This window comes from Pseudopodoces humilis, chromosome 1 (assembly GCF_049639895.1).
Source record: "Pseudopodoces humilis isolate 2021_Gansu_Grassland_sample_001 chromosome 1, ASM4963989v1, whole genome shotgun sequence".
Taxonomy (NCBI): domain Eukaryota; kingdom Metazoa; phylum Chordata; class Aves; order Passeriformes; family Paridae; genus Pseudopodoces; species Pseudopodoces humilis.
In genome coordinates this window covers 39,703,178-39,727,540 of record NC_142200.1, presented here as the reverse complement: position 1 = coordinate 39,727,540, position 24,363 = coordinate 39,703,178, and the positions used below count along the sequence as shown (strand labels likewise).

The following is a 24,363-nucleotide window of genomic DNA, read 5'->3' as shown; positions in this document are numbered from 1 at the left end:
TGGCCTAGCTCCCCACATATATCCAAATATTTCTTTCTGAAACTTAGGGAAACAAATTCTTTTAGTATTGCTAAAGATAAAATTTTCCTAAGAACATTTTAGAAAATTGAACCTTCTGTTTTTATACACAAGTTATCATTAGGTATTTCCCATTGTTAATCCAAACACAAATTCATGACTACCAAAAATACAGGTTTCAGTCCAAGAGATCTTCAAGTAAAATTCTCCACAGTAAACTTCAGTGTCTATCTTATTTTGCTTCCATATTTCTCTCCTACAAGCTGATGGTGGTGTTTTTTTTCATTAGGTGAACCTGTAAATCCTGATGAACTTTAGTTGCAGATGCAGAGATGTTGCCCTCTGTGTTGTGTGCTTATGCAAAGCAGTCATTTGCTCTTTGGTACACATGTTTTTAGGAGTCTGATATCACATTTGCTGTCCCCAAATCTGAATTGGACTCTAAAAGGTCATTAAAAATGTCACCAGGAATAAATAAAAAGGAAGAACAACAAAATCATGGTGCATTTGGCCTTTCTGAAAACCAGTGGAGGTAAAATCAGTAAGAAAAGATTCCTCACTTTCAATGAAATAAGGCCATGTATTTTAAAAAAAAAAGTGAAGTACAAGGCCACTTTGCACAGACCAGCATCAATATGGTAGGCCTTGAGACTCGACCCTTTACAGAAATCAAAGGAAACAGAACCTTCAGTATGCTTTGCATTTCCCTCTTTGCTTTTTCTCTATGCTGCATTTTTACCATATGAACTTCATTCAGAACCAGGGATTTCCTTCTAGACTGACTTATCCATATGGGTTACATGAGTCTGGACAAATACAGGAATTTGTAAATACAAACAAATATAAACTAGTAAGCATGGCAGTCATTACAAATTCCAGCCTATCAGGATAAACTACCTTATAAATAGTCACATTTTCTAAAAAAACACCAAAAAAAAACCCAAAACCAAAAAAACTAATTTGGAGGCAAATTCCAAATCACAAACTCTACTCAAACCTTCCTGTGATCTCTGAATATGCTAGTTATTACCTCAGGCAGAAAGCTGCACTGTTGCTCAAAGCTAGAATTAATTATCAGGCACTGACACCATTACAGCAGCATATATTTATGAGATCTATACTTAATAAATCTGTTTTGATCATCTCCCATTAAGCGAAAGATGAGAACCTAAGAAAATTTCTACATGATTTTTTTTTTTCATTATTATTCAATAAGAGAAAAAATGCTGGAAATATTTTACAAGCTACTGAACCAGTTAGAAATTTAAAAGCACATTATTCTCATATAATAGTTTTGTAGTTCTTTCTTTTTATTTTTTCTTACATGACAGTGAACTTATTAACACTATTCCTTTCCTGATATAAAAACTCTACTGGTACTTGTTGCACCTGCTTAGAAATCTTGCCTTTATATGCAAAAAATTTGAAAACTTGAATTATATTAGAAAACCTTCAACATCCTTCTTCATCCTTCACAACTACTACCCAACTCCATGCTTTTGTAAAGAGACAATTCACAAAATAACTTGTTTAGACTTCTGTTGAGCCTCAGGGGAAGGCATGGCCCATGAAGCTGCTGGTGAATGCTCCCATCAACCACACCGGAGCCCAACTGCAGCACCATCGACCACAACTCCCCAACAAATTTGTAGCCACCAAGACAGCACCAGAACCCTCTATTGTGGCTCCCATTCAGTGAATTTCCATTAAAAAATTCAGACTCAACCAGTTTGTATTAGTTCTGCAGACAAAGATGTTTGCAAATAGGCATTCACTGTCAGCTGTACTGCATGGTGACTACCCAGTCCTCAGCCAAGGCTTGAAGGTGGCTTAGAAACATGAAATGGGAAGACCTGTAGGATCAGACTCACCAGGCAATCTTTACAGGATTTATCTACAATTGGGCCAGTATTATAAAAAAAGAAAAAAAAAAATCTAATAAAAGACCAGTGTGATAACCCATCTGTCAATCTCTAGAAATTGGATAACAGCCTGATGTAGTTTTCTCGCTCTTCTTATACCAAAGAGCAGCCAGCCCGAAATCATCCCAAGAACATTTATTTAATTTATATATTCCATGGATCTGTTTCTCTGCTACCCAGGAACAAACTAAGCATAAACAAAATCCTGACAAAGAGGAACTTACTGAACAGTTCATGAACTTCATGAATGATCATAACAACATAACATTGGTACCTAAAAACTGAGAAGTTTATCATTTTATAGATCATTACCAGCTATCATTGTAACTGACAATTTTTGAATGGTGACAAATTTTGAATTTTTGAATAGCATTTAAATAATTTCAGTAAATTATATAAAAAACAAAATAAACTATGCTTCTCCCTATTCTATACAATAAAATCTGTTCTCAGTTTAGCACACATAAAAGAAACAGAGTGTAAAAATGCAATATATTGCCCTACAAGCTAAATTGGAAAGTTTTGCTGAAATATTTTTCTTTTTCCACTAAAAGGATTTTCTCGTGAAGTCCTGAGATTCTTCTGCTATCCATCCCTCCCTGCCTATTTACATGAAACTTTTCTGGCTATATATTGCAAAAGGAAATGTGTCATTAAATGCTTTTCAAAGTGCCATTGCTGAGTGTGTTGGAAGCATTTTCTGTGCTCTTCATGAATGACAGGCTGCACATCCCAGGCATCAGCTGCAGTTCATTAGTGCTACAGCGGCAGCAAACCAGATGACTGTTCCACAGGGCTCTTCAAAGGCAGCGATAAGCAGCCAGCTCTCACTGATGAAGGAAAAGATTATTCCTTCAGCTTTTTTTCAGGAAAACAAGTTGTCAGCCCAGGAAAAGTAGAGTGAAAAATAGATTTCTAAGAAACATGGAAGCACTTACAAGAAACTTCTCTAAAGTGAAGAGTGGGGAATTGTCAGCTGAAAACTGTTCTGGAAAAAAATCTCTATTTTTCCTTGATGCCTTGATTTATAATGGAGGTTTTTGGGGAATTCTAACATGGGCTCAGGAGCACACAATACCTGGAAAGGGTGCACAGACTCTTTTCTTGCAGAAAGTATACTTCAAGTTCCCTCACAGGTATTCATATTATGCACTTTAAATTTGACTAGCATGAGCGTGTTCGTTATTACTAGAAGCTCAATTTCCTCTTATGGTTTCCTGCATAACTAGATTTTCATCAACAGAAATTGAAACAGTAGATTAAAGTCTTGCATGCGCCACAGTATTTTTCAGGTATGGATTGGGAAAGGTAGGAGCAGGAGCCTCTTAGGTCTTGTTTATTTAGAACCATTCTGATTATTAGTTATCCTCACACTAAAGAATTGGATATTCCTTATGAAAACAAACCAAAGAAATATCAATAGACAAACAATCCAACCCCAAAACAAACCCCAAACCAACCAATCAAAAACCTCAGAAAAAGACATTTTTCAAAGGTACAGGGGAAAGTTTAACAAGATGCTCAGTTAGTTCTCTAAAACAAAATTGCCAGTTTTAAACCTGATGTCACAAATACTTCCAGAAAGCCTTAGAATTGGCATAGAATGTTGAAGGGGAGAGAAAACAGCTCCTCTGCCAAATCTCACTGCTACAAACTACAGAATGAGATGTGAACAGGTACTTACAGAAAATTTAAATTTTTAAATCTTGTTTTTAAATAAACATGACTGGTTTCTGCAGGCACTGCGATAGCATCCCACATCCCCTGAGAGATGTCTGACAAGCTGTCCCACAGTCCAGGACACTGGCAGTACCAAAAAAATTTGTGCAGCCACAAGATACCATAAAACTAAATAGACAGTGAAACAAGAGCATGCCACTTTTGTTTAGCATGCTCTATCGAAAAAACAATTGGAATCAAATATCACTTGATCTTCCTGATGGACCTCCAACCTGAGCATCTGTCACTCCTACTGTAAAATTCTCAGGTCTTCTTTACTTCTTCCTTTCAATTTAGAGAGGTAAGACATCAGGAACGCTCATAACAAACTACAAAATGCAAAGAAAAAACTTTCAGGCTGGATAGACACTATCCACATTTCCTTTGTTTCTAAAGTCAGTTCAGATAAGCTTGTAACAAGAGATTTCTAGCTGCAGGAAGATTTGTAATTAGACATAATTAATACACTAAAAAATGCCAAGACATTCTTGAATGGCTATTGGAGAGTGGCACATTTGACAAGACATCAAGTAAAGAAGGATGGATGAAGAATGAAGACTTTATGTGAGAAACCAGGGATGAAATCGGGTCTAAGCCCACAGCATTTCTATTACTTGGTGCTTTCATCTCATATGCACAAAAAATGTTTGTTTACCCTGAAAAGGTTTCCAGCTCAAAGAATAAAAACACACAATAAAAGAAAGAACCCCCCTCCACAGATGATCACAACTTCAGGTGCATCATCTGAAACATGAAAAACAAAGTTGTATTTGATGCTCATTCCTGCTAAGGAAAAATAAACTACTAACTGGACTGAGAAATGCCAAGTCTCAAGTGAAATATATTTTGTCCTTGACATAAGATATTATTTCTTCAAAAGGCAAAGTATCTTTTTGACTATCCTTACTCTTTTCACAATTTGTATTATTGCTTTACAGGAATAGTTAAACTCTTCATTTCCACAGCAAGCAAAACATGCCATGAATAGATAAAATATGAATTTGACACAATCCAATCAAGAGGAATACTTCCTACAATATATGGACAGAATCCTAAAATAGGAAAAAACCCCAAACTTTTAGAAAAGGTATTTAAAATTTATATCTGACAAAGTACTGACTACATTCAAATGACAACCAAGTATTGATACTTTTTACTTTTTCTTTAGTTATTTCTCTTCTGTACAGATTCCCATCCAGTTCACTAGAGAATTGAACAACATATTGTAACAATGCAGAGCACTCAGCTGAAACAGCTGAGACAATGTCAGTCTCTGTTAGCAAGCAGCTATTTTGCATCTAAAACCCCTGTTTATTACCAAGATTTTTTAGATCTTCCTGTTTCCTGATCCATTGGAAAAAGCAGGTGATTTAGGCATCTTTTAGGTTACGATGGGAGTTCATGCTCTTTGAGGGACTTTACTGCATGCAATGTGTATGTGTAACTAAATTAATACTGAAGATAAAGGATAAAATTTCAAGTAAATGTAGTTTTACATTTAATTTTAGTTTATTTGGCTTATATTTAAACAGCCCTAGTTTTTTAAACTGAAACAGAATAAGGTTACAGCTTATTTTAATGAATAAAGTGAACAGGGTCAATTACATGCATACAAACCCTTACTTAGCGTGCTGCTAGGTATTTTTGCAGGGCTTGATGATTTTTTTTTTTAAATTTATTGTAAGTAGATCTGTTCCAGACCAGAGGTTTTACCACTTCTTTCTATCAGGTCACAGGCTTGAAAAATGGCACACTGCGGGAGTTCAATACATTTCTTATTATACGTTTCAAACCTTTGTTGCCATTAAGTTAATTTAAATATTTTCAAATAAATCTCTCTGTTCCAAGAGGTTTCCATTTTCTATATGTATTCCACCTTTGCTGGAGAACATAGCCTTAATTATTTTTCAAAATCCCACATTAATACCGCGCAAAGCACTGATTAATTGTACAGCACCAACAATAAAGAGAAATGCCAAGATAAAACCATGTTCCTTCTTGTGGAAGGTATGAACCAATGATAATTACTATGCTAGGTGGTAGATCCCTCATGTGCAGCAGCCTGGAGGGGGCTGCTGCCCTCCCAAATGAAAACTCTTGACCAAAAAAGCACTCACAGAGAAAACATTTCAATGATTTTCTCAACAGACTTTGGCCCCTTTCTCTTCCACACTGCATCATACGTAGTGTCTTCCCAGTGCTATTGCATTCCCTGTACTACACATTTCCACATTTCTTTCAGCTGTGGACAGCACCTCACCATGTCCCTGGCTCTGACAGGGCAAATTGCACTGCTCAGGACACAGGCAGAATTTCCACAGGAAATTTCCACAGAAGAGGCTCCCTCATGCAGGAGTGATGGGCAGGGTTTGACTTTAAGCTGTCAATTGGTGCAGGGGCTGTGCAATGAGCTTGACATGTGGGCCTTTCACGAATGATCAGTGACTCAAACAGTACCCACAGTATCTGTTTTTGATAATCATGTTTTAATTCATCACTTAATGTCACTACAATCCGCTTACGACATAACTCTTTAACTAAGGCCTCCTGCACTCCTCTGTACGCAGATGCTGTGATGGTGAATTCCCCTTTTCTTTTTCAGGAGAAGTAAGTGGGTGTGAGATGGTGAAATTTTCACTGATCTGAGCTTCAGGAAAGAGATTTTGAAGGAACTTCCCACAGTGTTGTGGTTATAAAACTTACTGCTTAACAGCTTCAGGTAATAAACTCTATTTGAGAAGATTAATTCAGATCAAATCCACCCCAAAGTTCTTTCATTCCCCTATCATTTCCTGCCCTCCATTTTTCACCCTTCTAACAAACTACTGCTTGCTTCCCAGGCTCAAAAAAAAAAAGACAGGTCCCTATCAAGGCTATAAAGACAAGGACAATGATTACAAAGTTCTCAGAGATGCTGTAGTTCTTTCCTGAAGACAAACACCTGACTTGGATCATCCTAACCACACACACAGAATTGGTCAGGAAAACAAGGAATATTTGACCACAATTGTTTTAATCAGTTACAATCAAACTAATTTTTATTATAAACAGTTCACAAGGAGGTGGCAGGATCAAAAGTCTAATTAATTACAAACACACAGTCTAAAATAATAGTAATTTGATAATCCCATGCTGCTGTAATCATTATCCAGTGTTCCTTGTTCATATTACACTCCCACATAACAAGCATTTCCAAGCATCCCCTTCTAATGTACAAACATAAGGAGTACAAAAATTACATGTGGGAACCTTAACTAAATGACAGTAGAAGTAATCAAGCTGAAAACCATCTGCCATTACTGGCTGTGCAGTGAAGTTTGCTCTGAAAACTACAGTGTGGGAGGCTTATCTTGTGAGCAGAGAAAAAGGTATCCTGGCAAGGAGAGCCAGCGAATCCCAAACCTTCAAATGCACATCAGCCTCCTCCACCAGCAACTGCACTGTGTGACCTGGAATCTGCCATCCACTATGCTTCAGCTTCCTCGGACATGAAGACATTACCTGCTATTTATATTAGCACAGTATCCAGCAGCTTTTTTATTCAGCCACATGGTGCAGGAAACAAGCACTTCTCAGTTAAGCAGACAATATTTTGTCCTCTCACTGCTGCTTTTTATTCTGCTCAGAAGTCCTGCCAGCACTAAGACCTTTGGAGCTGCTGCACTTTCACCTCTGATATTTCCAGAAATCCAAGCATTTCAAGGTTCTGCTGTGACTTTTTAAAGGGAAAGAGCAAACAAAGGTAGAACTTCTCCTCCCCTGAGAAGTAATGAAAGTCAGGCTGGACAGCTCAGCTGTGCACATGCCTACAGGAAAAGGGGGAAAATATTACTGATGCCAAAATGATGTTTTGTAAGAGGAAATCTGCCCAACACAGTCTGACTCCAAAATTCCTGAGAGATAGTGTCAGTCTGAGACTGTGATAAGGAAGAAGCTATCTAGATTCAGAGCCTAAAAGCTACATCACATTCTCTGTAGAATGGGCAGGTAATCCCTGTCTCTTTGCTCTTGCTCATTCTTGTCTTCCACTGCTGCCTTTCCCTGTTCCTTTCCAATAAGAATTCAGGAAAGCAGGTCTCAGTTTCTCCTGCACCAGGATCTAGGGCCAGCTGAGTAAGGTCTCTTTTAAATTAAACAATGCTTCTCATAGAGAAGAAATTGTCTTTGTAAAGACATTTGCCAAAGGGTCTAAGTGACACAAAACATGTTTTCCCAATGGGTAAACTAAGGCACGGGTTAATGACCGTATGTATGGTAACCTACAGACCAGGAAAGGAATCTTCAGTGCCCCTCAGATTTCTTGAATCCCTCTTAAGACAGGCTGTTTTCCCACATCTGCTGGCAGAACTCGAAATTTGTGCTTAGATCCACTAAACAACTTAGATCTCACAGTTTTAGCATAAGCATTGTATAGTACTCCCTAACTTTTGGACATCTTGCCTGCAGATGATAAATGTTCCCATTGCCAGGCAGCTTTTAAAGCTTGAAGACAATTTTGGAGACGAGCTCTTTGTTTTCAGCTTTGCATTTTCATGGAAATAGACTGGCATCTTCAGAGGAAATTAATATTGTTCCCTTGGATTGCAGTGTAGAGCATCTATATTTATTCACAGACTTCTGTTGTGCCCCGTACCAAAGAGCTAATCCAGTGCAGCTCCTTCGCCACCTCCAGTCAGCTCCTGTAACAGCAGGTTTTAGGGTACACACGCCATATGCAGTAAGCAGGCCCCCTCCCTCTGTAAGGCCCCCAAACTGAGGCTGGGGCAGAGGGACAGGGGAACTGCAAAGGCTAGGGAGAATATTCAGCTAAAAGCAGATGCTGAAGAAAAGGTGGGCCTGGAAGGCAAGTCTGAAATAATTGCAGTTCTAGGAACAGGGTATTTCATTGTGTCTGACCATTTATCTTCATTGAAACTGAAAGGGCTGAGCATTCACCTGATAGAGGCTTGTACTGCTCCTTTCTCATGAAAAAAGTGCAAATGTCAGCACTTTCTTTCCTCGGTAGTTGAATTACTGCAGGAACAATTTTCTAATATTTTCTCTGCTCTCCTGAGGGAAATACGCTCTACTGGTGTGAGATGGTGTGGCCACTGTGAGCCCTGGCTAGTGAAGGGCTGGCCAGACCCTCTAATAAAGCTGGAACTGGTGGCCAAATCAGCACTTGGTGATTGTGAATTCGTACCAATCCTCTTTTGGGGGCATCCACAACCCTTCTTTCCCCTCATTTCTTCATCTTTTAACCCCCCATCTTTTACTCCCCACCTCCATCTCCTACCATTTACCTGTCTGCAGTCAAGAGGCAACAGCAGAGTCTTTGATTGACTTCAAGCAAATCAGGACTTCATCTTTTTCAGGTGCTCTTAGGTGGACTGCTGCTTTTTGTTCTTATTTCAGTATTATTGATGTTATAGGTAAAATCAAAGTCAGAAATTTCTACACTGTCTATTCTACTCTGAGAGAAGGTTTCTAAAATATTTACTTCTAGGATGTCAGAGAACAATACAGTGAGAAGCTTACTGTTCAGCTATTTTCATTAAAGATGTTATCATCTGTTTGTAGCCACATCCCCAAGTTCTAATTAGGAAATGGCTTTGACACAGAGCTTTAAAAATTGTCAAAGCAGCATAGTTGGTATTTTTGCCATTCTTGTTTGCGACTGAATATTTCAATAGCTTTTTCAATCTCTCTTTTTTATTATTGATCCTGAAATCTCCAAACAGCTTAGCAGCAAAGCAAGGCTGCATCATTAAAGGCAATTGACTTACAAACACTATAATCTCTGGAGAAAGGGGGGGAAAAAAGATAAAATTTGAACCTAACACAGCATATGCAAGTAAATGTAAGTTTTGCTCTGTGGTGCCTAGACCATAGTGGGGCTTCTTTTCCTTAGAAGGGTTAAACACATGAAGGAGACCTGGTGTCCTGTTACCTGTCCACCACACATCCAAGATAATTTATGGGGACAGCATGAGATTCACAACAGTCAGCATGATGGCATGTGAACTAATAAAACCAGCCCCATATATTGAAGCCTAAGAGAGGAAAAGATGGTTGTCATTCGCTTCCATAAATTCTCCCAGCGTAGAATTTAGATTTCTTACCTATTACAAGGAAACTTCCATTGAAAACCTTTTTCTTTCTGGTTTTGTCAGAGCACTTGCACCAATATCTTGTGTTGTTTGCAACAGCTTCATTCACCTTCTCCAAGGCCTAATGCAGCAGGAGTGCTTTGTGCTTTCAGGACAAAGCAAACCAGGGGACAGCTGCTCCATGATCCCTTGTTGGGACTTGGGTAACAATTAAGTTACATTAAATCTCAAAGCAGGAAGGTGGGAGAAGATATGGACATACAGAATTTTACTTGAGGTACCTCAAGAGGCAATGGACATTTGAACACCACTGTGGACCTTTGCTTATGTGATTTTTTTTATTTTTAAATCTCAAGTTAGTATCACATCATTATCACTACCTTATCCACAAAAACAGAAAAACTTGAAAAAAATGGGATATACTTTTGTGATCAAAAGGAAAATAGGCTGCTCTATTTTTAAACCAAATTTCCTGAAGCAAGATAAGGTCCTGGAATTGCATGTCATAATTAAAAAGATCTAGTAAGAATTAAACCAAATGTAAAATCCTGGCTCTTCGATGCGCGGAAGTCACTTACTGCAGGTACCTAAAATGATGATCCTGTAACACCTTTCTACAACACATTCACACAATCCGTATTTTGGGGAGTAGAAAAGAAGAGCTGTGGAATGAAGCACTAGAGGTTTTCATAAGGAGATAGCTCATTACCCATTTTCCACATCTCACATGCTGTTTACTGGCATTTTGTGTTATTTGGGCTAACAAGCCTGACATTTGTGCCCATGCAAATCTCTACTCTGGCCTTTGAACATTCAATATGCAGTATGTCCTTCCTCTGCTATTACAATTGTTTAGAAATGTGTTGGCTTTATTGTGTTTTTCAAGAAAAGCTGAAACTGCATCTGAACAAGATTGTTGCCAATGCTCATCTAGGCACTGGAATCATTGGCAAAGCTGAGATCGAGCTGTGGAAACACGATGATGGATCTGGTTTATGCCTTAAATATGACACTTGCTTTTTTGGCCACCATTTCATATATTGCCCAATTTTCAGAAAGTAAATCAACAACTGCCAGAGACGATAAACACTCAGGGCTGAAAAGTTGCCAGTTTGCTGGGTAGTGAGGTTGGTTGGTGCTGTAAATGCTGAAGGTAGGGCTGGCATCTGTTTGTGGTGTAGCTCGAGTATCTGGAATGGACACAAAAGTCTTGCTGGGGTGCTGGGCAGCAGAGCGGCAAGCACAGCTCTGAAGCACTTTCTGTCAGGTTACACCTCTTTCTCTGAGAAAGTCCTGCGGGGTCCAGGTTACAGTGCCACAGGCTTCAGAACATATAATGTGTAATTGTTTCACAACTCAGGCCTCCCAGCCTATGCCTCTGCTCCAGGCAGGAAACGAACAGCAGCACTGTACAGCAGGAACAGCAACTACTGCATCACACATCTGTGTGTCATGCACAGGCATGGGGTCTGTCAGCCACGGAAGGTTTCTGCACAGCTGCGCTTTCCTCAAGCACCCAGTTCTTAACACAAGGTCTCAAATAAGCACTAGGATGAAGTCACAAGTAACTTTGGCGTCTGAAGGCATCAAATGCCCAATTACAGAGCTAGTCAAACCCTTACTGACCTTTTTACAGAGTAGCACCTTGAAGGGTTATGAATGAAAAGCTTTATGCACATCATCAGTTCTGGAAAGGTCTTGGATTGTATTAAAGCACAATTCAGGAGAAAACCTCATACTATACGCCTAACACAGGAATTTCAGAAAATTGTTTCGAAAACTCATAAAGAATCTTCTGAGAATGATTCTAAATTTTACAAATCTGTATTTGTACCTAAGCAAGTTATTCAAAGAAATATTTCATTATGAAAACATCAGCGTAGCTTTTTTGTGTTTCCTAACAGCTGCCAGCATCCAGCCTTTGTTCCCGAAAGACAATGCTGCCCTCTTCTGGTATCCTTGATTACACACAACGTTTCAGATAAAATTCTTCAGCAAGGTAAAAAAGCATTTTTTAAGGATGAGCTACTTTTGACTGTGTAGAAAAGACACGTCAAGTTTTGATAAAAACAAGCTAAAACAAGCAAAGTGCCACAAAAAAAACCCAAAACAACAACTTAGTTTTTGTAGGTTGTTAATCTAAAAAGGGCTCTACTGTTAAGGAATTACTGAAAGTTAATCGTAGAGAATTTGTTAGATGTGGAGCAGAGTACAAAAGGAGTGCTTTACAGTGATTTTTTTACCGACTACAGCACAAAATTTGCACATTCTGCAATTTAGTAAATGGAAAAACCGAAGGCCAAGATAGGAAGGCTGGAAAGATTTAAGGTATTTTAAGTGGTTAAAACAGAGCACAATCTCCTTACAAGCTAACATATACAAAGACTGTGCATTGTGCAGACCTGGTAAACAGAAGAAGTTAAAGATTTTTAAAGAGGAATCAAAATTTTCAGCTAATTTTATATAATTTATATAAACTGCTCTGTTTATTTACCAATAACTTCCCCATACAAATTATCCATCTCTCCTTTAGTCCTGTTCCTGTTCCAATCCAGAAAAAAAAAAATGCTTTTTATTACTGAGTCAAGATGTGAAGCTTGTTTTAATGGCTGTGTAGCTCTGCCTCATGTGTATAGTACTGACATCACCCATGGCAGGACAAAGAAAGCAGTCTCTGCTTGACCTGTTGTCTAAAGGTAACCATTCACTCATCCATGCTTGTGTGCTACAAGCCTGCCTTTATACAGGCAAGAGTAACATGCCACCATTGCTGTAATATACAAGCTATTTACCATTCTCACACAGTGCTGTAATACAGAAAATGGAGCCCTGGTCTGAGTGGAAAAAAGTGGTGACACAGGAAGCAGCAAGGGGATCAAGGTGTGGGCCACCCTTGGCACTGGAGATTCTAGAGCTATGCACAGCTCTAGAACAGTCAGTCTTAAAAATATGCAGACCCAAAACTTGAAACAAAACACTGTATCTAACGTATGCAGATTATCACATACAGATCACTTGAATACAAGCTGGAGAGGCAGAACAACGAATGAAGATGCTAAAAGCACATCATCCAACATAAAAATTACTCCCAGAGTGATCCCAGGAGGATCATCATAAGAAGGAACCATCAACATGAACAAAATATTCTGCCCATGAAACATGCCAGAGGTGCAGAATGCTGTGTTACCCTCTCTAGCTGTGGATCTAAAACTCAAGGGAAACAAAGGGAGATTGAACATAACTTCAAGGAGAGGATTAGAAATAAAGATTATGTGCTACGGTTCTAATTGCATTACTGTAATATAAAGAAGTGCAATTTAACTCTTCATATCTACTTGCCTGCAAGGAACATTCTTCAGTTTGTGGAGATTATCCATGGAACGCATCCCTGGAAGCAGTAGAGCAGCAGGAAACCCTAATGGATTATTTTTCAGCCAGGATAAACAGGCTACCAAAATGGAAAGGAAATGCTCATAAAACAAAACACACCATATTTAGCATGTACTGATACCTATTGTTTTGCTGGTTTCTCTTTATGCTAAAATCATGGTTAATCATGACTGCATGAAGAAAAAGTAACAGAAAACAATGCAGTGCCTTCTTTCTAGCATAGAAGTATTTTGCAAAATATTGCAAGGTATTACATATATTCCTTGTTTGCAGTAGAAGAGGATAGAGCTTTAAAAGGGATGTGCAAGTTCCCTCTGCTCCTCTGACAATTCTCTTAAAAGCATCACAGAATATGAAGGATGGCAGAAAACTCAAGAAAGAAAATGTTACCATCATGCTGATAAGCACTGATAAATCAGCATTAGATTCTTGCTTCCATACTGACCATGAACATGGTTAAAGCCTTGTGGATAAACAAGCCAGCTTTACTTCAACAAGTAATTCAACAAGTTGACAAGTACACTGTGAAGCTACAGAAATAAGAGACAGGCAGTGATCAAGCCAGTCATCTAGATTTGACTGAAGTTGTTTTACTAAAACATCTCAAAATTAACACATGCCTTTAAAGCCTCACTGTTCCAGTTACACTCCAATGACCTTCTCAGAACAAGTTTATGGAAAACGCCTCATACATGATTCAAGTGTTGTCAAAATAAGTAGCAGCTCATTAAAGCGAAATTCCATATATACACCTCTAAGAACACAGAACACCACTCCTTTATCTTTTATGACTGATTAGTAAATCACAAAGCCTTCAGTTCTACTCAATTACATGAATGATGGAAGGAGACACTCTTGAGGACATATGGATAAATAATGAGCTAAAATAGCTTTAATCAGAACATAGCACATTTGATTACATTCCCTATTCGTTTTCAAACTGACAGGCAAAGATGCATTTTAAAAAGTAGTTTAGAGAAAAAAAATAGAGGATTAAAAAAAAAAAAGAAAGTTGCCAGCACCTGAACAAGCAACAGAGTCCTCAGCCAAGCACAGCTGTTCATGCTCACTGCAATGAAAACTGCTCTTTTCAAGTTTTTGGGCGGTAGCTGCTCAGTTTTTCCTGAATGATACAGGATTAAAAATTCATGTCTTTTGAAAAGACTGCATTGGTCTTGGGTCCTTGTCCAGACCAAAGAAGTTAACCCCCACCTGAAGTTCCAATTCATCTCACCCTTGCTTACAGTGATCACAATTGTAACACTGCTCATCAGCCTACCTGACCCACCTTGAATCTTTCCTCTAACTGGCAATAAAATAAAGCTGCATCAAGAAAGAGTTGCAGTATGAAGTGTCTCAGTGATTGTTTACCACCCTTGCAGTTCTTACCTGCAAGTTTTCCTTATTTGTTTTGACCCAGATAGCTGCTCAGATGAGGATTAAAAAAAAATAAATTCAGTATTTTGCAAAAAAAACCCCAAAACATGGGAATGTTCTTTAGTATATAACTCAAGTTTAGTTTCTGGGCTCTCCAGAGAAAACTCTTCACATGAGTACTTCAAAAGTAGTGCTGGAATTAAAATAGCTTTCCCTGTGTCATGAATAACATCTCATCTTTCAACCTTTGCAAAAACTCACAATTTAGCAAGAATGTATACTTATGAAATTCAAGAATAGCCTTTATTAAGAGATTACTGATCTAATTATGGAACAACTGGTACCTGAATTTCCAAGTAACTGAAAATACTTCCACAGAAACACAGAAATTCAAGCAAGCAGAAACCACAAAAAACCATTTTATTGCAACAATGTCCCCATCATCAAGTGAGATGGCAAAAATTAAATTTTAATTAATTTTGCGCTTCTACCTTTTTATTTATGTAAATATAAATTCAAGAGTGTAAAATAAATCCACATATAAAACACAGAGGAAACATTCTTTCAGTGACTCCAAAAAAAACTCACATACTTAAGATTTATGACAAGTCATCCACTGTCCATTTTTCCAAGTATACAGGTATGAAAGAATGCAGAAATTTATTCTCAAAAAGCATCCTGTATAAAGTCCTTGAAGTACTTAAGTAATATTTAGTCATCTCATTCTTGAGCTCATGGATGTAGATTCCAAGAAAAGAAGAGACAAACATCTCTAACTTCAGATTATTTAACCTCCATCTAAAATAACCCATTTAAAACAAGATTATGTTCAATTCTTATAGCTGAAGCATCACAATTACTTTATTAGTATAATTATTTTGGAAAACTATTTCTTATAAGGTTTTCCTGCTTTTAAAATAAAGTCAGAATATTTATTTCAAATACTTTTGCTTACTTATATGGTAAATATATTGCGGAAAGTAACTCCACATGCTGGTACAACAGGCCTTCATGAAATTCCATTTAAACATTACTATGATGTACCTTAGAAACAGGGACTACAGCATGAAATGCATCAAAAAGAGTCAGTGTCATGGGATTGTGTCTGACCTTCCTTCTCAGATGCAACAAAATGCTAATGTATTTTGAAGTAAAAATTGGACTTCTAGACCATATGAATACTAGTTGGTTATAAATATTTGGAATAGGAACATTTACTGATTTAGAAATACGTGAATATTGTGTTCATTTTTTTACACAAAAAGAAGTGTCACCAGTATTATAAAATGTATCATGGGGATATTTCAATGGGAATGTTTTTCACTGGGTCTAACAAGCATACATTTCCACATTTTCAATGATTAATACATATCATGCCAAGTTCTTAATAAACTGTTTACCCTCATGGTTATGTTACAAAAGAATGAAGAAATTAAGATGGTAAAAGCAAAGTTAAAAATGAGAACTGCAAATAACTCCACAACTAGAAGAGGAAAAATCATTGAAGGATTTAAATCAGCACTATTGTGGGTCCCCACAGTTGCACTGCTACTCTTAGGTTTCCAAAAGATGCATATGATTTTATAAATATTTTTGTGCTAAGAGCCATGCTCAGAAACAAAATATAGGCTGGCACAAGTCTACCTTCTTGGAGATGCATGTTAAGTATAAAATTCACTTTACTAAAGTGCATTTGCAATTCTAACTTCTACTATTATAGCTATCCCAATAAGCAATACAAACTAAACTTTGTTGAAATTCTACCTCTACTTAAAAGCAGTAAATATAGATGACTGAAATCTTAATTACAATCTTGAATTACCAAACTTCTTGACTCAATGCTGTGAGCTCTAGAAATAAACAAAATGTACTGTCCTATACTTCCCACAAATGAGGAATTGCCTCTAGTTAGAAATACTGACAGTGTAGAATGGAGTTAAGTATATAAGCAGAGCTGAAGTAAGCATTGCTTTGCTTCTTATTCAATATGGTGTTTCTTTAAGGCTCTGAGAGAAGCTGTTAGTTGTCACAAGATCTTTTGGCAAAAGATAAATGCAGAAGTAGCAGGGTCATCTGACATTTCAGAACTTGTATTTTCATATTTCACTAAAGCCAGCTCATTCAGTGTCTGTATACATTTATTGCACTTGTGTTGTTGGAATACATCTATACCAACATAGTAATAATGATTGCAACAAAGCCATAGTAAAATAAATTTTAAAAGGGTCTGATTTGGACATTAGAGGATAAGTGTCTGCATGTTTAAAATGTTTCCCTAATAGTAATAAATACAGACAAATTGCTCATCAAGTCAGATGAACAGGTTTAACCAATTATTTAGCATATATAAAATTTCACTCATCCTTTTATCAATACAAATCGGTTAGGGATCCAAAAAAGACTTACCATGCAAAATATTGATTAGTGCTGCATAATGGAATATATATTTCTATCAGAGTTAAAACAGCATTTTCAAAATTTAAAGAAAAATAGACTTTTAAAAAGGGATTCTACTGTTGAATGCAAGTCTTCCTTGTAGCAAAGACAAGATAGAGACAAGTTACCATTTATCGCTGTACTTCAGTCTTGATGAAAGACTAATAATAATTTGTCCACCTACTTCTTAATAAATGCTACATTTTCAAGAATAAAGGAACTATCAGTAGGCATTATTTCTACTTAAAACAAGTTATTTTTCTCTGTAATAGGTCAAGTATGCTTTTAAAGATTCAGGTAATGGTAGACTCATAATTTTCTCTCTCAGCAGATTTCGAGGAGGCTCTTCTGGCTTCAAGGCCTCACTGTGATCTTTATCTTCCTCCTCTTTATTATCATCTTCCATTCTTTCATCTTCTTCACTGTCTACAGGCTGAGGAATGAGCTGGTTACCAACAAACACATAGGTGTTAATCCTGCGTCTACGACATCTCCTGCGTTTGCGTTTTGGAGGAGCCTTCTGAGCAATACCCTTGGCTTTCATCTCCTCGTTTATGAAGTTTCTAAGAGTGCGTCTGATATATATTCGAGCTAGGTCCTGGAGGTTCCTAACAGCACATGGAGCTAAAATGAAAGAAAAGCAAGTTATACTATGTGAAATTACTCTGTAGCAAAAAAAACCCAATCTAGCTGCAAGGCAGTGAGACTAATGTTCAAAAACAATTCAACTGAAATTTTAGTAAATGATAAATATGCAAATGACACAAGGTTAGATAGTCACCTTGTTTGTTAGTCACAGGTTAGATCTGTCACCTTGACAAACCCTGTGACACAGTCCAGGAAACAAAGAACTCTTCTAACACGTGCAAGAGAAGTAGAAAGCGTGAACAAATACAAACATTAAAATAAATTTAAGAAATTATACAAGTACTGTCACCTTTTAGCACGTGGCATGCCTTGGAACCTACTGCTACCACTGTTAAGATCCTGTTGTGGGAAAAAAATTTCTACCCCTGTGCTACACTTGCTTAGGCAAGCGCCTTTCTTTGCCTCCTTCTTCTGCTCACTTCCTACTGAATCTAACTGATGAGGGAGGGACATGTCTAATTCACAGGTGATGAACCAGATAAGCCACCTGCATCTTTGCAGCAGAAGAGAAATCAAAATTACTCAAGTCCTAAAGGGAGAAAAAAACAATTCAACAAGTAAGAAAAAAGCAAAAACTTTGTTTTCCAATGATAGCCAGGTGATGACAGAATATTGGTTGGCTGCTGGACACCTGCCCTAGATGAGCTATGGATGGCTGTTTCCAAGGAAAACAAAACCAAAAAAGCACAGCAGCCAAAGTTGAAGCTTGTTCAACTTTCTTACTTGTCACTTTCCTTCCTGTACAGAATACCATAAAATTAATGGGGACTACAGCAAGGAGGTTACTGAAGAAATAATTTCAAAAATTACACTTCCAGAAAATCCATTTAGCTATAAAAGCTTCAGATGTAGTTGAAACAAGATCTATAGTTACATACAATGACTTCAGTTGCAGACTAATTAATTTATCTGAGACAGAAAGGATATTAAGACTGACAATACTGGTTTCAGGTCGTGCCAGAGAGTGGGGCAAAAAAAATAAAAAAATAAAAAAAAAGGAGTCCTATTTCTTTAGTATAAAATCAGCTCAAAATTCAAGAACAAAACCCTATCTAACCATCCAAAACATGTTCTTAAGTTCAGGTGAAACAAACCATGATTGCAGATTGCATGTCAATTATAAAAAATGCATGCATTTTTTCATGAGAGGAACAGGATGCAATATTTTGGATATTTACTGTCCATGTATTTCCATTTGTCTACTACTAGTAAACTGCATCCTATCCACTAACTACATCAATAAAATGAACCTTTTAACACCATCTCTGTAGTTTTCTACAAAAAAAAAAAAAATACTCTTCTTTGAGCATGGCTAACAGATATTTTACATATGAGTTATTTTAGTCTATATTTAACACTACATATGTGTCAGAAAGCATTCAAGGGTTGTCCAAACTATGGCACAGACTGTGTTTATTTAGTAATGACATTTGCAACCTCTGGCTAAAGTTTACAGAAGAAGCATGTTCACTAGATTACTTTGAACTTTTAAGATAAATTATAGGCCTGTGGATTTGAAACAAATAGACAATGTTGCTATAAAAATTAGCTGAAATTTTATTTACTGAGCTTCAGCACTCTCCTTTTTACACTCCCCCATCCCTTCCATGTAGACCCAACACACCCAAAAAGAACACTTCTGCTTTATTTTTAAGTTTTTTAAATAAAACCACATCTGCCAGAGCAGTGCCAAGAAGCTTATCTCACTGATCTCATTTTACAGTGCAACTTCAAGCCTCTAACAATTTTTTCTTCTAAATGTGAGCAATACCACATTTGGTTATGTTTTCCTCTTCTCACTAAAAATTCATTTTTAAATTGTAACACAGGAAACACCTTTCTTGTACTACCATTCACCTCTGAATGTCCATGGTCTGCACTCCTCATTGTGAAAATTTAGGAATATTGATAGAAAATCCTCTTTTGTTCTAGGGAATTAGACTGTATAAAATCATTGCAAAGTTTGACTAGCCACCTCTGTATTTCATTGTTAGATATGACACAACCTACATATTATGGATAGAACAGAGGAAAAAAATAATCTTGAATTAGTAAACTAATTTCATGAAATTATTTCTGAGGGCTCAAACCAAGCATTAAAACAACAAAAATTAATTATTTCTGGATAGGAACAGATTACATAAAGGAAATTACATAAAGGAAATTATCTTCTATGCTTTGCATAGAAAACATAAAAATACCTATCATATCAAGCTCACTTACACTCAAAATTAATAGCCAGATCAGCAGTTACAGGCAATGCAAGCTGATAGGACATCCTGGATTCCTGAAGGGCTTGTATCAGTTTCACAGTTAAAACATGTTATCTTTCAGTCTCTTTGTTGCATTTATTTCATTTCCCATATGCTACCATATCTCTGTGTTCTACTTCTAGCCCTGACAACTCTGACAGAAAATTTCAACTCTACGCTTTTCTTTGTCAGCTTTTTCTCGTTCCCTGGCATCATCTTACCTTACCATTTTACAATAGGTGTACTTCCAAAGACTTTCTAAATACCTTCACCACCTCTGCTCAAAGCATTGCAGCTAGAAAGCCAATCCCAATGACTAATAACAAACAGCTAGCTATGACTACATCCACTGTAAACAGACAAAGCACACTTGGGCTAATTAATATCTAATCATACCACAGCCCCAGTTTAGACCTCTTCTTTCCATTTCAGGGGGAAGAGAAAAAAAAAATTTCCCTGGTGGACTATGAGAAAGTTAGCACTATAAGGGACCTAATATTAGCTGGCTATTTTATCTGTACCACTGTAATAGAGAAGCTGAAACAAGCTGGAAACATTGAATCACTTAAATTCAGAATATGAACTGCGAACCAACACAGACCATGCGCTGGGAGCACAAAAACGTATCAGTGAGCTACTGCTTTGCTAAAAGGAATGTTTCTACAGCACAGCCTCTCAACTTCCAGACCTCCAACATCAGGCACTGTTAACATCTCAGCAAGCCAAAGGGAGGGAGCACAAACTTACGGAGTCCTACAGTGTCATGTTTGCCGTTGTCATTTCTGTTTGGTTGCACTAGTGGAGCAAACGAAACAGCAAGAATATTCTTACTTTCCCATGTGTTCTGTCCTGTTCTCAAGATCTGTGTTAGCTGAAAAACAAAACCAAAATAAATCAGTGGTTAAAATTTTGTCATAGTCATAATACTATTCAAATTGGTTTCAAACACGCTGCTTTTTTTTTTTACTTCAAAATTAATGAATTAAGGCTGTTTTATAAACAGAAAGGACTTTGATAATCCTTAAAATATCACTTGTTCACTCGAGTACTGAATAAGGCTCTTTGCTAATGGGAAGAGATGAAGATAGAAGAGGCCCTAAGGTAAAAACTAAGGTAAGTTTTTTTGTTCTTTATCTCATTTTCCCAAAAGATCAAAGAACAATTTAGATTGGAAGCAACCTCTGGAGTCCTACCCTCCTCCTTGAACAGGGACAACTTCAAAGTTAAATCAGAAGCTTTTCCGATTAAGTGAAGGAAGATCTAGGACTGAGATTCCCCACCTGCCTAGGCAATCTGCTGTAGTGTTCAACCACTCTTACTATGAAAAACTGTTTTCCTTATTTTCAGGCAGAAAGCTCCCTTGCTGCCTATTTGTAATGCTCTTTCAGTATGCTATGCACCTGTGAGGAGAACTGGACTCCTGTCTATCAGGTAAATTCTCCACCCCTTCAGGAAGACAACAGGAATAAAATATTTCCTTGGTGTTTTTCTGCAAGCTAGATTACCTCAGATCGTGTAGCTGTTCCTCACACTTTACATGTTCTAAGTACCCATCCATTTGTATAGAAGGCAAAAAAAGTCACAGTTTTAATTTCTCTCTTAAATTGTGACTACTTTGAAGTTGGATTCCTTCAATTTCAGCTGATAGTATCTTAGTTGAATAAATAATGAAATTATTTATGGAACAGAATCATGCAGGCTATGCTTAAATCCCTTTGGTATTTTAAGAAAATAGATAATGTAAAAACTCTTTTTTGAAAGTAAAGTAACTAACATGCTTATCAACAAGCATTTTAGTAATTATCTTTATTTATGAGGACATCAACTTAAGTCACATGATGTGCCTTTCTCAATTTCCCTATTAGTAAAACAGGGAGAATACTACTTACCATTGAGAAGCCTTTTGAGGTCTAAGGATGAAAAGTGATAAAAGTGCGAAGCATTATTAAAATAATATGCCCCTGTCCGAAAAGCGTTAAATCTAATATGGAAAAGCAACATTCAAAACTGCTGCGAATACAGACATATTTTTCCTTTGTTTTTTTTCACCCCCTGCAATGTCCCAGTAATCATAGTTATTTTGTATTCTTTCAAACCAATTCTCCTGGTTTACACGTGGTTTCTTTGTTTTGAAGTACTGACTGAAAATATCTGTGTGGCAGGTAGATTTCAAAGCAGTTCTGGTATAACACACAGGAAATAGTATGAAACAGACTTTGTTAAAAGCAGGATATTGAAGCTTTCCTACAAATTTAAGGGAAAAAGTTCAAGACTTCATTAAAAAGATTACTATCTGCTTAGCTGCAACAATACACCAAATTAAAGTATCATTAGTTGAACATTAATTTAGTCAAATATATACTCAAAAGCATTCTTTAAATTACATATTTCTCATACTAGAAGATAAGAAGGGGAAAATAAGTCACCTGATCTTCTATAGGCATTACTAAAATGCCTCCAACTTTCAATAAAATTTTCATGTAGTTTTCATGGTCTTTCTGGACTCCAGCTCCACAGTAAATCCGGTCATACTGATGACTGTCTGAGGCTATTTCCAAACAATTACCAACCACAAAGGCAGGTTCACAGAACTCAAATCTAAGGGGAAGAAGAAAAAAAGAAAGAGGGGACACATTTCAAGTTAGAATTTTTAAGAAAAGCCAGTCCAGATAAAGACATAAAAATATATTTCATATCTTCCCGAATATAATGAACAATGATTAGCATACACAGTTTAAAAGTTTGTATTAAGACATTACTTTGAATGTAATCTGGTTTTTTTCTGCCACACCAGGGACTACTGAAGGGAAAAAAAAACTCTTAAGCAGTTACAATTACATATTATGCAAAACAGAGAAATCTTCAAAACATCACCTTCCTAACTACAAGCAAATAGATTAATCCAAAGAAATCTTAAACCATATGGTACAAGGGCCACTAAAACGGTATGAGATAATAAGAGATATCCGGGCTGTTGAATAAACACTGAAAAATTTCATTTGCTAGTAGCTCCCCTCATTTTTCTATCAGTTAAGGGTCTTTTTAAAGACTCATTTTCTCTACCTCCCAATTTTCGACCTTGAACCCAAACCACTTTTCCCCAAACAGGAATTCAATGGAAAAGTCTGACATTTTTTTGACCACATGCAAAGCAAAAAACCCAAACCTTTTGTTATCTCAGAAACACCTCATTTTTGTCAGTGGAAGTTATACAGCTGCATTTTAGTGGACCCAAGCTTATAACAAAAGTTGCAAGGGCTCTAAGTGCTCTCTGTTACTGCATAAAATATGAAAGGAAAAATGTACAGGGCAGTACTTTATTGCTAAAGCTGCAAATATTCTCCAAAACACTGTTATTTTCTGACATTTTTTAAATCTCTGAAGCATGTTACTGCTTCAGCTGTTAACACCGTAAGAAAATTTACCGTTTTGTAAAAAAATTCCTTGAGTAACTGTATATCTTCCCCAATTACTTTATGTATAAAAAGAAATGTTACAAAGTAGCTCGTAGAAAGTATTCATAGTTTTCTTTGAAAAAAATATTGCATAAAACCTAACACCCTTGTTGAATGAAGAAGTTCACAAACATCATCTAGTGGTATTAAAGTCCAATGCATCTCAAACAGCATCTAGAAGGAATGAATTTTTCTAAGAACTTCCAATACATGTAAACATTTTATGAACTTTATAGCTGACTGTCAATGGCAAGCTGTCGTTCTAATTGGGAACGGCGAAAAAGAACGACACGGACTCTCAACGGAGTCACAACAGGAGAATTCTCTAGTTTATTACTTCAGGCCTGTTTTATAGACTGATCCGTGGAAAGTACAGAAAGGAAACTCTTATTGGTTAGTAAAGTGCTACATTACCATCATTGGTCAGTGGGGCTCACCACCCCCCTGACTTTCTCCTGCAAGGAAAACAAGAGGACAGACAAACAGCACCTGGCAGTTGTTTTCTGTCTCTGAGGATTGTTTTGAAATCCTCCTATGAATCTCTCAGGCTAGCTTCTCAGGCAGGACTGAGAGGCCATGGGCCTGCAGTTTCTGCAGCTCTCTGCAGCCTGTTCTAAAGCCAGCATCCACAGAAAGTAATTTCTCTTTTTGCTTGGCCAGCATTAGCAAATCCCAGTACAATACCTGACAACATTCAAATCCATATTTTTTCAGTTACAGTAAAGTTGGCAGCTTTCACTGCTTAGGGATGAAGCCTGTAAGGCTCAGAATACTTTCTGATCTAGTGTGCTGCCATTAACAAATCAGGAAATTGAAGTTTTTGCTGGAAGTGTATCTTTCCCTCCAAGATGGGATGCTTGATCTTGAAAATACTCCAGTGCTTCTTTCTTTGACTAGTCCAGATAGACTTCAGAATTTTTAAACAATTACTGCATGGTTCTCTCTCATGCACTTCTTGTGGTCAACAGTCCATGCTTTCTCTTTCAAATCCAGAGAGGGGGTGGGGGGGGGCGGTGGGAAAGCTACAAACAACAGTGGTCAGTTGAAGAGAAGAAAG

The 24,363-nt window shown here is 37.1% G+C and overlaps 1 protein-coding gene across 4 annotated transcripts in view; it reads right to left on the bottom strand.

Moving 5' to 3' along the window:
* Nucleotides 1–14,904: 14,904 nt before the first annotated feature.
* PCMTD1 (protein-L-isoaspartate (D-aspartate) O-methyltransferase domain containing 1) overlaps nt 14,905–24,363 on the bottom strand; it is a 41,241-nt gene continuing 31,782 nt past the window's right edge. For all 4 annotated transcript variants that reach the window (XM_005517169.3, XM_014256386.2, XM_014256391.2 and 1 more), the window contains 3 exons: nt 22,278–22,449; nt 20,599–20,722; nt 14,905–17,575 (listed from right to left, as the gene is read on the bottom strand). In XM_005517169.3, coding sequence (XP_005517226.1) covers nt 17,205–17,575; nt 20,599–20,722; nt 22,278–22,449 — 667 coding nt within the window. In that variant the 3' untranslated portion in view covers nt 14,905–17,204. The remainder of the gene's footprint in view (nt 17,576–20,598; nt 20,723–22,277; nt 22,450–24,363) is intronic.